At 39.7% G+C, this 17,273-nt stretch overlaps 1 protein-coding gene across 6 annotated transcripts in view; it reads left to right on the top strand.

The window, feature by feature from the left end:
* Positions 1-17,273, top strand: part of ACMSD (aminocarboxymuconate semialdehyde decarboxylase) — a 63,416-nt gene that overhangs the window by 3,729 nt on the left and 42,414 nt on the right. Inside the window, exon 1 of one of the 6 annotated variants that reach the window (XM_048485268.1) lies at positions 11,097-11,235. The exons of 4 other annotated variants lie outside the window; for them this stretch is intronic. Coding sequence is in view for 1 of the 2 variants with exons in the window: in XM_048485266.1 (XP_048341223.1) it covers positions 13,971-14,027 (57 nt within the window). In the remaining variant the exon portion in view is untranslated. Of the gene's footprint in view, positions 1-11,096; positions 11,236-12,929; positions 14,028-17,273 lie in introns of those variants that run through there. One more of the 6 variants, XM_048485266.1, reaches the window with a different exon arrangement.

Genomic DNA, 17,273 nt, shown 5'->3' with positions numbered 1-17,273 from the left:
CAGAGAAGTATGAGGTATACCAGATATGCCTGTTCTTACTACGCTTTCTTCACATCTTTGCCCAATATTGGTACAAACGTATATTTCACTGTGATCAATAGGGATTACTATCAAGGAGAGATATGCAGATCAAGAGATGTATAGGGAGAGAAATTTCTGAAAGGGAAAACAATTTCTGGTGAAATTCTACTTTTTATTCAATTCACAAAGGGAAAGACACTCTTTCTGGGGCTGTGGCAGTATGTGGTCAGGATGGAGCCATGGAGAGAGGTTTGGATTTTACAGATAAAACTGCCAAGTATTGCAAAGTACCAAGAAAAATATAAAAGACCTGCATAGAACCTTGCTTTTCTTCATGTTTTCCCCATTTATTTAGTTTTATCTATTTGGAGGAAAAAAGTGATGCTTTGGTCTGTAGCAGCTACTTGGGAGTAGACAAATCGAAGAATTACCTTGAATTAACCTGCAGTTCAATTGTAAATAGCCTACAGATGAACTGTGGTAGTAGCTTTAAGTCATTTTTAGAGCTTTAAAGGCTAGCAGAAATATCCCAAGGTTAACTACCTCGAGGTTCATATACACTGCAATGGCTAAAACAGTAATTCCTAGTGTGCTAGTAGAATGTATGAGACCAAATGTATAACTTCGCAAACCATTTCCAGACTGTTTTATATGTGAGCAGTGAAAGTAGGACATCTTTACTGCCCTTGCTCCCAAGAAGGAATACACGGTGCATAACAAGGCCAAAACTTCACTGACAAAACTGTAGCAAAACCCAAACAAACCTCTGATGTATTGTCCATTATGGGGGACAAAGGCCAGCAGTCACTTCCTTTAGGCTGTCAAAGCCAATTGTAATAAATTTGTTCTAATGCGACTGCTTGGCCGATGGAACCTAAAAATCAGTGCTCTGTACTGTAGTTCCCATTCACTATGCATAGTGGAAGGTGCATCTGATGAGGCATCTCCCAGTCAGTGGCCACATTCAATGCACCTCTATTCCCCAGGGATGTGGGATAGTCCACTCCATGCCATAAGAGGTTTATCTGAAGAATGTCATCATGAGCAACTCATATGAACAACGTTTTGAAAAGGCATTCCTAACATGTAAATCATCAAGGTCAAGAACCAGAAAGTACAGACTGTTTTGTTTTTTTGTCAATAGAGAAAGTTGGAGAATATGTATTTCCTGATCCCACTGCTTGTTATCCGAGTGATGTGTCAATATTTTGATTGTTACAGACAAGCAAGAAACTGGAAAAAAAATAGAAAGCTTGAGCAATTTCTTTCTTGGAGTAAATTACTGTAAATCAATCTCACTAATTTGACTTAGGTTGAAAGATATACCAACTGAGAATCTGTGATCTTTCTTGTTGCGATGATTGTTTGCAATTATTAGCTGAAGGCTTAAAAACAAATTCAAATCTATGTTGTTCTCCTGTCAGAATCAGAATGTATGTTTAAGCTAAGATCAATAATTTCCATTATGGGCTGAAATTCAGTGATGCTTTTACAGTAGCCATTTGGGATGTTTATTTAGTAAGACTTAAATAGAATAATAGCTTAAATATATATATAATGCCTCTTAATCCTCAGTACTAATCCTTAAGATATATTCAGTTTAGCTTTCAAATATAAATTTATTAAATAGGGAAGTAGAATTCAAAAAACATTGAGGTTCAGCTAAAAGCTGATAATTTTAAATTCCAGTTAAAATGTTTCTTTCATTTAAAGAGAAAGAACCAATGGAATGCTATATTTTCCTTGTGACTCAACGTAAGTGTAAGGGTTTTGGGATTGTTTATCAAATCCCTCTATTGCGATGTTTTCAGGGCACCCTTAGCACAATGATATTCTTCTTAGTTCACTTATATTAGTGTATTTAGAACAGTTTCACTCCATTTAAAATGGCACTTTTTGCTTCAAAAGGAAAAGGAGTAAATTAAACTGAAAAGAAAAATTATCTTCCGAGGCCTCTTGGCCTAGTAACATTTTCCCAGTGGTTAGTTACACTCTTCCCGCCCCCCTCCACACCGTATGACAGCATGGAGTAGGTCTAGACTAGAATGTGTGCTTGGTGTACTGTCTGCTCCAAGTCTCTGTGTTCCCCCCACCACTGTCCAGTTGATGGGGGCTTACAGCAGAGAGCACATCCAGCTTTCTTGAGCAGTGGGGAGTGAACTTGAAGAGGAAAGCATGATGGATATGATTTATAATCCAAGCTGCCACTTACTACCGTGTGAGCCACACAGATTAAGAACACCCATGAGTGTTCCCTTTGCCAGTGAGTCTTTGCAGCTCTCTCAATAATTCCATATGTTTCTCTTGTCCTATTCTTGTATAAATCTCTTGTAAATAAAATTTTCTTCTTGTGAACTTCCCATTCTACTTTCATGTTTTTCTCATTAAAATTTGATTTTTATCATATATGTTATATTTATTAAACATTCTCATGCAGAAACCATGATGGTGCAGTTTGTCCTGCTGCTGTTTCCTTTGGCTCTGTTCCTTGTTCAATGCATTTTTTTTAAAGTAGCAGCACCCTGTTTGTTTCTCTTTGTTCTGTTTTCTCATCCTTTGAACATTACAATTCTTTCACTTTTTACTTGAAGTTGTGTTGCTGCCTAGTTCTTCCTAGATCTCCATCAAATTTCTGTACTGAAACTGAGTTATTTTAATCTTTTGTCTTTAAACCTATCTTTGTATCTTCTATTTTCATTTTTCTTTTTGATCTTCACCTTTTATTTTTCTGATAATAATATTCAAAACTCATTCTTGTTCTTGACATTTCATTTGTTGACTCATTTCACTTCTTTCTCTTTTTCTATTTATCTTCCCACTCATCTGGACTTGATTTTGTTTATAATTTTCTGGCAGATTCTGTTTTGTTTTGTTTTGTTTTTTTTGCTATGACATGTTCATTTTTCTTTCCTTTTTTAATTCAATCTTTCCTGTGCCTCTTCTCCCATATCGTAATATCCAGTTTCTTATTGCCCAACATTTTTCTCTTGTGTCATTCTTTTCTTTCTTTCTCCTACTCATTTGGTGGGCTCAGCAGCCTTTTTATTTTGTACTGGTTTTTGTCTCTGCTATAGATTAGCTGGTTCTTTCCTTTCTCCTCGCTGTCCTTCCTAATATTCTGCTCATTCTTTTTTTCCATCTACCTCCACTCCTGCACCTCTGCCACTAATCAGATGTGTTTCAAAAATTATTTGGATCTTCAATACTTTGAGCTTGTGCTTATCAATTAATGGCTGTTGCCCTACTTAAAAAAATTATGCTGAGGCAAACTGCGCTCCTTTGAATCGCAGCTTTTGAGCGCGAGGTCTGACTCCCTACTGCGGCTTGTCCCTCTAGGAAGCCTCGCAGCAGCCGCGGCTTCCAACAGGCAGCACTCCCCATGACCACGCGTTCAGTGGTGATCGGCAGGGTGGTTCTCTGTTCTGATTGGCTGGAGTGCCGTTTTGGGGGCGGAATTTTTTTTTAAGCCATAAATCGACGACGAAACATTGTGACACACAGTCGTCAACGCAAATTTACCCAATGCCTTTCTCTCTTTTTTTAAATGGTTTCTGATTAGCTGTTGTGTTGCGGTGCGAAAATTTGAGGAACATGGAAGTGCCCGCTTTTTCCTCCATTGCATTGCGACTCCGAGCAGACGAAACCACATGTATTTGTTTTAAAATGGAAACTTTTTATTGGAATCTGGCATTGCCTCTGCAGGCAGCTGTGCTTGCGCTCCAGCTGACTGCTGACCCGGAGATCATGGACCTGCTGATCCTGGCAGTCATCACTGAGCAGCATAGGCTCATTCAGGCTGCCATAGCCGAATATGGATCTGAGCAAGGATCTTCTGGGCGACCAGAGCGCAGGGGGCGAAAGTGCCACACACTTGCGGCAATTCCAACACCCCATCGCCAGTGGGTTTACCCACACAGGAGCAGGGACTGGTGGGCCAGATGCATCTGGGCAGCCGGGGATGATGAGGAGTGGCTGCTCAACTTCCGGATGACCAGGCGGACTTCTGTAGAATCACTGAGAGCGTTGCTCCCATCATGCAGCGTGAGGACACCAATATCCGCCCAGCACTGCCAGTGGAGATGAGAGTTGGGATGGCAATCTGGTACTTGACAGTGCAAACTGTTTCGAGGAAGTGAAACAGCAATTTGGCGCAGGGCTGACATCAGTTGCTGATGCCGTCCATGAATTCTGTCATGCTGGGGGGAAGTTCTGTTCAAGAGGGTTGTCCGCTTCACAGACCCAGTTGACCAGGTGAGATCACAATGCAATGGTGACATGGCACTCTAACGGAAAACTCTCATTCTCCCGGAGCCATCCCCTGCCAACCCTCAGTGGAAGCCACTGCCACTCCACCCCATGTCCACCTCTGCTGTCAGCACAGGTTAGACTCTGCCAATCATGGCTTTGTGGGGGGGGGGGATTTCCTCAGTCATGGGTGCAGCTGTTAAGTTGCCACAATACCTCAGTTGCCACGATACCTCAGTCAGATCCTTCCATGTTTGCTCTTGCTTTGTCTTCCACTATTCTAATGTTTTGTCACTTATTCATCTAATTCTTGCCAGAGCCATAGGAAACAAAATATTATTTTTTCCTGGAAAAGATATTTCATGAAAGGAGAAGACATCAATTAGAGAAGAAATCAAACAGTCTGATGACCTGATCAACCGAATTGCCCCTTTTTGTAAAACGTTCCTCATTATTGACATGTTCAACAAAGTTAAACATGCTTTCCAGGAAAGTGCCTCAGAAAACATTCCCAAATATTTAAAGACACTACATTGGCATTCCCAAAATTCTCCAAACTGATCTTTTCAGTTGTCTCCTGAAAACCATCACCTTTCATTTAGCATAACTGAGACATAATCTTTCGTCCTTGCAATAAAGGCCCATCTTATTTAAAAGTCTTTTTAGACTGATTTTGGTCAATGAAATAATCACCACGTTATCCACATAAAGCAGAATTGACACCTTAGGTTTGACCAGTGGATGTGCCATGAACTCTGGATCCTCAAGCTTACTCACTGTAATTTATTTTAAAAATAGCAGTAAAACTCGTTGTATGAATAAATACAATGGGCTCTAGAAAACTGTTGGTGTGCTAACAGCGTCCGTTAAGGGGGCCAACCCGTTCTGCGTTTTCTTTCCCCTTGGTCCTGTGTCACCAGTTCCCCCATCATCCTCTTCTTCTTCCAGGACAGATGCATTGTTTAATCTTTAAAGTGTCACAAAGCTATTTTGATTTGCCTCAGGCTAGCAAGTTTTTCCCTAAAGCGTAGCTGGAATCAGATACTCTCCAGGCGATTTCTGGCAGAAAGCAGAGTGCTGGCTGCAGGGACATGCTGCCATGGGAGGCTGGAGCACTCCCTTGACCAGGGCAGTGGGGGGAGGCTGCCAGGAGTGCACTGCAACCAGAGCAACCACTCAGGGTGTCCCTAAGCAAGCAGGAGGCCAGCAAGGACTGGAGCAGAGTGAGGCCAGCACCAGTGCCCAGGGCCCACCTAGGCAGCAAGGAAGCTGGTGGGGGCCAGAGAAGTCCCAGGCCTTGCCAGGAACAGGAGGAGGCCAGCAAAGACATGAGAAGCCTGGTTCAAGTGACGGATGCTGCGGGCCAAGGATGGGATTGTAGCAGGACTCAGCAGGAGCCAGAGGTGACACAGACACCAGGGTCCAAGGTGGGGGAAGTCAGCATGCTCAGCAAAAGGCTGGGAAAGGAGAAGCAGCCCGATCTAATGGGTGGATACCAAGCACGCAGGCCTCCGCAGGGATTCCTTCAATGAATGGGAGGGCCCAGGAATGGGGGCAGGGTTTATGGGGAATTGGCAGGGAGGCAGGGTTCATGATGGGACTGGGATAAGAGGCCATTGGACCTGGATAGCCGGGAAGGAGTCTGTGAGGCCAACAGCAGGAGGGTGGCGGCTACAAACCAGAACCAAGGACCACTTTGAGGAATCTGGCCGATGTCTGAGGCCTCAGGAAGGGCTCTATGGCCATGGCAGATGGAATTAAGATGGAAGTGACATCCAGGGGTGCCAACATCTGCTACTGAAAACAGCAGCAGTCAAGGAGGAGATCACTAAATCTCCCTAATGCTTTTAACCCTCTGATTAATGTGAGTAATCAGTTATGCCCTAAAGAAGTCTGGCTTGCCTAAACCAGGGCCAGGATTTTTTGGCCCTGGCTCCAGCCTAGTAGAATGCTTTGTCTGAGGAGACCAGGGCCTTGTGTGACTTAATGCAGTTTCACCGGGTTTGTAAGACAGAGTTTTTCCATCAGGCATATGGTTGAAACAGTGGTTAGAAGAGAAGGAAAAAAGTTTGAATGTATATTCCCCCTTTCTCTCCTGTAAGGAGACTCAAAGTAACTTATAAACTCCTTTCCCTTCCTCTCTTCACAACAGACACCTTGTGAGGTAGGTGGGGCTGAGAGAGGTCTAAAGACTAGCCCAAGGTCACCCAGCTAGAATGTAGGAGTGGGGAAACAAATCCGGTTCGCCAGATTAGAATTCGCCATTCATGTGGAGGAGTGGGGAATCAAACTTGATTCTCCAGATTAGAGTCCACCTATTCTTAACCGCTACACTATGCTAGCTCCCAATGCTGGTTAACCATCTAGGCCTCCCCCACCAGCCATTTGACATCTTTATTGCCATCCTTGACTCACTGCTGAAATGAGTTGTCAAGGTCCCTTTGGTGCAGTGGTTATATATTATTGTGCTGGTTTTTAAATTAATTGCTGCTTGGCAATTGTTTTTTATAGGATTTAAACTGTTTTATTATTTATTGTTTATATGAATGTTGTATGCCGCCCCGAGCCTGGAAGGGGAGGGGCAGCATATTAAATTGGATAAAATAAATAAATTAAAATAAAATTATTTTAATCAGAATTTTCTTGTGCAACAGGATTATGAAAATATTACTGTAAACATTTTATGTATGGTTATTGCTTCAAGCTATGAGTATGATAATTCCCTCTAATGGTTCCCTATGTTACTCAGTAAAGGAAAATTAATGCCATTAAAAAATTCTCATGTTATATTATCACATATACCATATGCTCTTAGTTAGTCAATTAATCAATAAGTTATCAGGAAGAAAAGCAATTAAATGAAACATCTTAATTAATTGACTGTCATACCAATGTTTTCAGTTATAGGTAGGTATTCTTTAAAATTTTTATTCTAAGTGTTTTTTCCATGCAGCAAAAATGTTTTGCTTCTTGCCCTACAATTCTAGGAACATTTGAGAGAAGTAATCCGTTTTTGTGGCGTGAACACTACAGCTCTCAGCTGCCAGTGCTGTAGTAACCAAAGAGCAAGATAAGGGCCTGCACAATCTCTGGCTTTTATTATTAAGTAGATTACTTAAATAGAGCTCAGCCGTACAGTGCAGGTGATTAACAGAGATTTTCAGTGACTTTTAACAGATTACACAGATACAAATGATAATAAATTATGGGTGTTCAGGGCCTGAGCCTCTGGACTTCCCCAATTGCCCCAGAAGCCCTGCCCCAAGCCACTTAACTGCAGGACTTGGTAAGCCATGGCAGCCCAAGGAGGTGGGAGGGCCAGGGCCAGGGCCAGCAAAAGCAGAGCTTGTCTCAGAGCCATGTCTGGCAGGAAGCAGGCCCAACAGCAGGAATAGCCCTTTCCTCCTAAGAGCCAAAGAGCAGAGGAAGGGTCAGCAGAGATTTAAAAACTGAGGCCCAGGTAAGACTCGGCTAAAGGTGTGGGCTCGGGGGTGGAGCTGCAAGGGAGAAGGAAGCTATAAACGTCTCAGGGAGCCAAAGGTTAAGGCAAAGGCTAGTTGATGACTTCCTGCTGTAAGGTCAGTCAATCACTAGATGTGGCTCACTGGGGCACTAGACAGGCTGAAAATATCTGAGACCTGAGGAAGGTCCTCAAGGTGACGGGAGCACTGTAGCTGAGGCAACAGGGAGCCCTGGTCATGACAATATGCACTGTTATGTTTGACAGGCATATTTGCTGTTACAGTGCAACAAACACAGAAAACCTTGGTTTCAAAAATGGCAACATCAGTTTTAGTTACAAAATGGAAAATACATAAATATCTTCTAGGTTAATTATTTCAATATATATGTAACCTCTATCTGTGGGTTCTGTGGGGCAGAACTTGGAAGGAGTTGCAAAGAACTAAATTTAAAACAAAATGGTTTACTTCCTTAACAAATAACACTTTTAACATTAACATTCAACGTTAACAATTTACAGTCCTTTTAGGTTGCATTTCAAGTCGTTATATTTACAGTATACTGATAATGCCAAGTCAAATTCTTCTTTGCTGGTGGTTGGGTTATGAAGACTTCAGAGGCTTAGTGAACAGGATTCAAGATGATGAAGGTCCCCAAAAGAACTCCCATCAACTACATACTAAACAAGGTGTTGAGAGCTTATAAAGAATTAAAACAAGGTCCCAGCCTGGTAGCCTTGCTTCCTCCAACTTCACCAGTTTTTGCAGCCTTCTGCTGCTTTGAGTCTCCACCCCTTTCTGGGTCAACCCATTCTGAACATGGGGGTTACATATACAGTGTTTTTGCTTTCGTGACCATCAGTGTAGCGAGTATTTTGAAGAAGTGCTTCTCTGTTTTTCCTTCTATTTGGTAAGAATTGTAATACAACAGAAATATTAGCCTCCCCAGGTGTATTCTGAGATATATTTCATGTTTTTCCATCAGCAATTCTTATATAGGTCAATATTATAATACAGAGAAATGTTGCATCAGTTCTGGCTGAAGTATATTTGTCTTTCCAGGTCTGAGAACACACTCATTGCTGTAGTATGTTTGGATACTGAATGGTTCAGCAAGGTTATTGCTACCTAGTAACAATATTTTTTTAGAAGGCAGAAGCACTGCTCAGTTTTGCATTCTCTTCTTTTTTTCTAAGACAAGTAGAACCCTTGTTTTCCCACATAACAGGTGAGGGTGACCAAATGACAATATGATAGTGAGAAGCTTCAGGGGCCTGCATCATCTTTTGTTGCTGCAGAGCTATTAACAAAGAAATGTGATCTCTGAGTTGTGAGTTAGCCTCAGGCCAACTGAGAAGTGAAGAATCACACATACACTGCAACTTAACTTATCTTAATGGCCACTAGAAAATCAAATGTGGATAAACATGGGTTCTGAACTGAATATGCTCATCTTAGAACTGGTTTTTAAATCTCCAAATGTTCTTGTTGCAGAAACTCAACTTTTTTTGGACAAAATGTTTTAATTAATGCTGTGTCAAAGCAACATCTTTCAGCTGGGTAGGCAGCTGTTGCCAAAGCAACATTTTTTTTAAAAAAATCTGCACAGCAAACTCCAGTAGTCAATCAAAAGCCTTGCTGGGCAATAGACCTACTTGGCCTGCCACTTTCCAGAAACACTTGACATGTACCAGAAAAGGTGTTGGTGAGCACTGTGCTAGAAACGTATGAGCTGGAGGATTAGAATTATTCCATTACTTCGAAATCTCTGAGAAGGAAATATTATCGGCATTTTATATATACTGTTGTTTCCATAGCAATCAAGGACAATACAGGAAGAAAAATGCACAGCATTTTTCTACTTGCTACTTAGCAATATATACACTATTACTTACATTGTTTGACCTGGACATTTCCCCCAAACTTCTGCCTTTTGATGGTGCATCACAACCCAATGAGAATTTGTACAGAGAGCTGGGATATCTGCTGCTTATGTAATTTGTCCTTACAAATATGGCATCTTAATTCTTCTTGTTACTTCAGAGTCTTCATGTGACAATTTGTAAAGTTGCTTGGCATTGCACGTGTAAAATTAAGAAGAAAATAACAGCAGAAGTGCTACAGACACTGATAGTGTGACTTGTTCAGGCATTCACCCACCAAAGCTAATTTGCAGTGGATTGCTTGCATTTAATTTTCATCTAATTAAATGTGAAAATATCATGTGGCATGTACCTGTGAAGATTTTTTTAAAAAAGAAAAATTTAAACAAGCTGGCATAAGACAATCTCCCAAGATAGCAGGCAGAGCTAAAATCAGGATTTACAAAATGGTGATTTAATTGAGGTACTGCCCATAAAAATTATCAAATCACTTTTATAGAAAATGAAACACGTTGTTGAAATTATAATATTTATTTGATATTTTAGAAGAGATGTATGTTCTGTATTGCTGTGGAGGCAATCAATATCTGGGACAGGGACAATATATATCCCACTAAACATTCCCTTCTCACCTGACACAGTGTGTAACAGACTTCTCTCTGTGATACACCTCTGAAGGGCGATTCCGCACACGAGTAAAATAGGTTCTACCCAATTCCCTGAGAAGGTAACTGACCTAGGTCGAAGCCATTGTTGTTCCCCACTGCAACCAGCTTGATCCCAGTTCGGAGGGCGGGATCATCCTGTGCCTCTTCGCCGCTCTGTTCCAATTGGCTACTGTTCTACGGCGGGAAACGCGACCCCGCTCACCTTCCCTAGTACATCATAAATAGGTTATTGTTTTATATTTCTCTCCTCTTCTGTCTTATAGCATATGTCCTGCAATAACATGAACTTGATTCACACCTTAACCTGTGACTAAAATATATGATACCATATCTGCCATTGGGTTGCTGTGTTACTGTGCTTATAGCCTTCTCAAAGGATCAAATTTTCTTATGGTCTTGCCACTAGATGGCATTATCCATTAGCTACAAAAATTGTGTACCTTTTGCCCTGCCTTCTGACTCTACAGATTAATAAAGAATTACAAGTTTCATTTTTGATGAAAGCATCAGTATAATGCTGAGCTGGAAAATGTCAGTAGGCTCCTTAGTTCAAGGTTTCTTGCTGAAGATCTGAAATACTAGCTAAAGAATTTACAAACACACACTACTAATATTGTAATCATTATTTCTCTGTGAGGTTCTGTATTAACATAGCTAAGAAACCCCTTTTTCCTATATGTCAGTGGTTCTCAACCTTCCTAATGCTGCAACCCTTTAATACAGTTCCTCATGTTGTGGTGACCCCCAACTCTAACATTTATCCATTTTACAGATGGAGAACACTGATGCAGAGAGTCTTAGGCGACCCCTGTGAAAGGGTCACTCGACCCCCAAAGGGGTCACAATCCACAGGTTGAGAACCACTGCTATATGTCTTTCTGATATTTATCTGGACTATCTGGATTGTCTATTGATCTGGTGATCTGAGGACTGGAGAACATATAAAGTTCAAGGACAGTAAGCAGAGAATTCTGAAATTACGATTTATTTTACTTTAAAAATAATCAGGATGTTTTTAGTCTGCTGTATGCTTATATGAAGGGAGAATAATTGCCAAAATTAATTGTTACAGTGTCAGAATGTTGTGTATTTGATTATTTATTATTTTTGTGCATTTTTCTTAGGTGTGGAGGTATCAAGTTTGACACTGCTGACAAGAAATCTAATGTTTAGTATGTTAGTTGGAGACACAAAGCTTTGCACCAGGAACTTTTGATTCCTAACACTTCATTGTGAGGCTGTCATTAGTCCCACAGGGTACTCACTATAAAAAATTAGTGATTGGTGGTTGTGTGGCTGGATACAAAAGAGCTCCTATGCTTTAAGAGTCATATTGAAGAAGGTATTTTGGCAGAAGCAGTGTATATAGTGAAGATGTTTTAAGGATGAGAAAATCTTCTGCATGCTCTTTAGACATATGGAAATAGCAACTAGTGCTTGTGTTATAGTATCAGTACTTTGTCATACACATTTGTATTACAGTGCTAGTTCAAGGGTGAAAAGTTTAGTGGAAAAGAAACCCTAGTCTACTGAAATCAGATGCTATTTCACTGATTCCTTGATTAAGTGACACATAAGAGTTTAGGAGCCTTATTGGTGCCATTGATTTAGCAATACTGGTTTCATAAACAAGTCAATAATCTCTTATCTGGAGCTGTTTTCAGTCAATCATACTTTTTTTCACATTACACTAAGTGATTATTCTTTGCTCTAAACTGTCCTCAGATGACTGGAACTGAAGCATGATTGCAGAGAACTGCTTCTCTTAGTCTCAGGCTTGGCGACCGGAAGAGTAATAGCCTGATCCTTGGCTGATTCTGCATAGCAACAGTTGTTACATAGCCTCTTCCTCATCAATAGATTCTTCTGTGTCTCTCTTAATAGCTTTCTGTATCTCAGTGAGAAGCTTAAGCTAATATTATTACAGAATTCCTAGTACATTGATATTTATTTCCTGCTTTTATCACTCGTCACTGATCTTGAAACCAAATGAAAGATAGCTTTGAAATTAGGAATATCATATACATATTAACATACAGCCTGATGAAGAGTCCTGGATACCCCAAAAGCTTACACACTATTTTATAAAACAAAAACAGGAGTCTTGTGGTATCTTAAAGACTAAAAAATTTTTATTCCAGCATAAGCATTTATGAAGCCTATTTCTTCCGATGCAGTGAATGGATCCTTCCCATGCTATCATTTTGTATAGGAGATACGCAAGTAGACAGGGTCAAAGTGTAATGAAGTGCAGGAAATACAGGGTGAAGTACAGTTATGTAAAACTCAAATCTAATCAAGCAAAATAAACACTCTTTCCCCACCCACTGCAGGTGCAAACTGCCTCAGTTCAGCCAGTGAATGGGCTCTAATCAGTGAAAGTTTATGTTACAATGAAATGATTGGAGTCACAAGCCTTATTTTTATTTTTGCTGCAAGTGACTAGCTCAGCTATCCCCCTAAGACAGTGGTTCTCAACCTGTGGGTCGCGACCCCTTTGGGGGCTGAATGACCCTTTCCCAGGGGTCGCCTAAGACTCTCTGCATCAGTGTTCTCCATCTGTAAAATGGATAAATGTTAGGGCTGGGGGTCACCACAACATGAGAAACTGTATTAAAGGGTCGCGGCATTAAGAAGGTTGAGAACCACTGCTCTAAGACCATTTTGTAACTTTGTGGTTGGTTCTAATAATAAACATTTTATGGCTATTATTTTGAGATTTTCATAATGCTAGATAAACAAATGTTTGAACATTTATGAGTGCTCAAGGCCCATCAAGGGGATCTGATTAGAAACATGTATGGGAGTTTGTACTTTCCTTGTCATGACAGGCCACAAACTTGTTAAAATAAAAAAGGTATTTAAGTAAACAAGCAATATCATATTTCTGGTCATCAGCACTTCCAAGCTAATGTGTGGATAACCACTAAATTACATTTCTGCTCGTTTGAAAGACTGTTATTCCACTGTAAATCTGAAATTAATTTGGCTTTTGGAAAGATATTTTGGATATTTTCTGCTGTCCCTGACAGAAGTAATTTAGAATTACAGCCAAACATTGAAAAAATGTCATGTTGTGTATGAACAATATTCAGTAGTCCTAGACTCCTTATTTAGGGATTAATTCAGAGTGTATCCTGCCTGATAAGGTTAATTGACAACAGTGTTGAACGATTTTAAGCAATGCTTGCCAAATGTACACAGGTGTTACTAAACCTAGCAGTCAATTATATGAAAATCCCTTTGCTGATTACTAATGTATGAGGAATAGAAAAGGACAGAAATGCTTCATTTCTGAATTTTGAGAAATTAAACCTAAGCTAAGGGAATGTAATCAAACTGTTGAGAAATTGTCACAGACTTACAAAGGAAAGCTTCCACCATTAACTTTCTGGGTATAGCCTCTCGGTAAAATTGAAATAATTTATACTTCTTTTGTGATCTTCAACAGCTTTTTATGAAGATTATAGATTGTAAACTATTCAGCTTTACATAAGACAACGCCTTGGATATGCTGGCTTTCTGATTGGCTGCTGTAAATAAGCATCATGATAGGATAGCGGCAGGACTTGAACAGCAACTTAGGTTAATGGAAAACTTTGCTACCATTCCAAAGACAGACAGTGCATAAGTACAATTCAAGTTTAACTAGAAGTTTTTATGAAAACTAAACTTTGGGTGGACCTACAGAGATGAAAATTGATATTCATAGTCACATTCTGCCTAAGGAATGGCCTGATCTAAAACAGGTAACAAGAGGTGCAAAGGCACTATAATTTCTTATTTCTATGCATGTTTTCCGCAGAACTTTATCTGAAATAGTTATAGGTTTTGAAAATCCCTTCTGGATCAGATTTTTTGTTCTCTGAACTCCAAATAAAAAAGAATGTTCTCCACTTCAGAATGTTTCTGATGCCTTAATATTACTTGAGTACAGATGGGAATTTTTAATAACTAATATCTGATACCTTAATATTATTAACTAATTTTATTATTTGAGTGCAGAAGGTAATTTTGAATAACTGATTTTATTTGAAATTATTTTAAAGACATTCTGTAAAACAAAGGTATTCTGCTTTTTGTTTTGGTGGCACCAGATCTCTTAGGTTTTGTAATGCTTACCGGTAGTAAAAACAAATACCAAGTTTCCAGTTACATGACTACCACTTGGAAAACTGACCAGAATGAATGGTGAAGGTTCCAAAAATATATCTGCTGTTTGCACCTTTGAAAGTTGCAATTAACTACTCACTTGACATGAATTTAAAACACTGTGTTAGTCTTTTACTGTATCAATAAACTAAAGAACAAATTTAGTTATTGCTTTGATTCTCTTTAGAACCAATTAATTTATCTGAATTGCATTAAGAGAAATTCATGACATTAGATAAATAAATGTTTTGGGATTTGTGAGTGCTCTTTGCACTGGGTTATGTTAATGGAAGCAACCTGGGATGTACTCCTGTTATGGCCTTTTACATAATCAAGGATCTATTTTCATCATTTTCATCTTTAAACAATACTGTAATGTAGATTTGAAAGTACAAATTGTGTTTTTGTTTTGGGATATCTGATTGTGGAAATTAAGTCCCATAGGAAAATTCTAAAGCATCTGTCAATCACATGCTAGCAATAAAACATGAAACAAAAATAGTTTTGGGGTTTGCTTTATGTATATAACATACAAATTTTCATATGAATACAAACTATGCAGTTTTCATTCACTTCAAAGGAATCTATCCATGAACACTTACCCATCCTTCAAACCTGTATTGGTCCAATCAATCATTTTGGCCTTGATCTGGTTAGTGCTAGCTGTGATGTACAGTGCAGATCTACATCCTTCTTGCAACCTATTGGCTTCAGTGGATTTAGAAGGCTGTAACTCTGTTTAGGATCGCAAAGTAAATCCCACTGAATACTTGGGAACTTAAGTTAAACATGGCATTGGTTTCAGTTGTCTTAGCCTGATTGTTGAATCAGGTAGCTGATCAGTTTGATTCAGCCTAGAACATTTGCATATGATACGAGCATCACTACAGGTGCATTTTTGAGATACTGAAGTATGAAATAACAAACATGAGTTTTTTTTTCTTTTCTTTTTTTTAAATTTTTTCATCTAGACTTACGTCTATTATTGTTAGCAGAAATTTTGCTACATTCTCACACACTGTGGGATCCATGTTGTTCAAAAGCATAGGTATCTTAAGAGCATCAGTTAGATTGTTATACAGAAATGGGATAAGTGCAGATTGTGACATTCTGATTTTTGCAAACCTTACACAATGAAAGAGGGTATGATCGAGTGTCTCCACCTGACCCATATTGCATGGACATAGCCTCCTCTGTTTATCAATTTGTTGATATCTGCCATAGAGCAGCATAGAAGGCATTAGATTGAATCTGGCCAGTGTTAAAGCTCTTCTTAATTTAGGGTTGGTGATCCACTGTAAATAATTGGCCATGTGTCCTTGTTCAATTGGAATAAGCAGGGTCGGGGGGAACACGTTTTCCTCGCAGCTGTTATCATATCCCGATACTCTTGTTCTAATAGCTTAGTTTTCAAGCAGCTATATGCTTCTGATAGGGAAAGAGGGACTAGCGACTCTAATGAAAAGCCAAGAGTGTTGATTTTTCCCTCAACTAGTTTCAGCCACCTAGAATTTGCATAGTCGGAAAGCATGAGGTGTAACAAACTGGAGTGATCCTGCAGATAGTGGATACGTAGCCAGTATCTGACAGTTCTCAGCCAGGCCATCGTGGCATATGATATTTGCCCGATATTTGCCCGAGTTCTAAACATAGGGCTGCATATGAAGCACAATTTGGTAAGCCCATAATTTTGTGGAAGAAACGGGACTGGGCTGTGTTTATATTTTTGTTTATAGCTCCGATCCAAATAGGTGCTCCATAGAGGAGCTGAGAGCCGCATTTAGCATTGAACACCTTCAGTGCGGATGGTATATACTGGTGGCCCACAGTGAAAAAGAAACGCTGAATTGCTAGGGCACTGTTGTTAGCTGCAGCGAAACAAACATGAGTTAACTAAAGCTGTCTATTCAATGTGTTGTTCTCAAATGCCCTGTATTTCAGCAGAGGTAACTTCCACTTGCACAATGGGCAATCCACAGTTTTCACGTTTTAAAAGGGTCCAGAGCCGTTCCTATGGGCCAAAACAGGACGGTGACCTAGAAAGGTCACTTTCATAAACTGAGCTGAGCTTGCAGAACTAGAGTTCCCACTTACTTATTGCTGATAAAGAAGTACAGTTTTCAATATTTTTCTTTTATATACCTTATTGTAGTAACTGGGCAGTGCATACACAAAAGAAAAACGGCATGCTTACACAAAAGAACCAATGGATACAAATTTGGCATTAACAGCTGCAATATTCCAAAGCCAGTGGGGCACATTTTAACTTTCCAAGACATATTATGCTGATCTGAAGGTGGTTGTTCTCTTGCAAAAGAGCATCAGAGGGAGTACTGAATTAAAACTCATCAATAGATTCAACAATGTTTCCCCATCCTTTTAATCATCGTTATAGGTGTTAGCTCAGCATGTCCCACTCTTTATAGATGTTTATTAGTTCTATTTATCATGTCTTTGCATTGTTCCTTCCTTGATTAAATCTGATTTTATGCTTATCCTATTCTTCCCGATTATGATTGGGAGTGGTGCCCACTGTCACAGACAGTCCAGCCCCTGAAGGGAAAATCAACCACTCAGATGTTCTGGTACATCATGAATACTTACATGCTAGTTCATTTATTCTGAGGGGATCCAGGTGTCAAGTTTTGAGCTCTTAAAAAAACACAACCTGTGTACAAAAAAGACTCTATCAAAACTGGAGTCTTCAATGATTTTTAATAATTAATAACAATAAGAAGAAGAGTTTGGATTTATACCCCACCTTTCTCTCCTGTAAGGAGTCTCAAGGTGGCTTACAAGCTCCTTTCCCTTCTTCTCCCCACAACAGACACCTTGTAAGGGAG

The sequence above is a fragment of the Sphaerodactylus townsendi genome, linkage group LG02 (assembly GCF_021028975.2).
Source record: "Sphaerodactylus townsendi isolate TG3544 linkage group LG02, MPM_Stown_v2.3, whole genome shotgun sequence".
NCBI classification, from domain to species: domain Eukaryota; kingdom Metazoa; phylum Chordata; class Lepidosauria; order Squamata; family Sphaerodactylidae; genus Sphaerodactylus; species Sphaerodactylus townsendi.
Note: the sequence above shows the minus strand (reverse complement) of the source record. Positions and strands in the feature narration are given on the sequence as shown.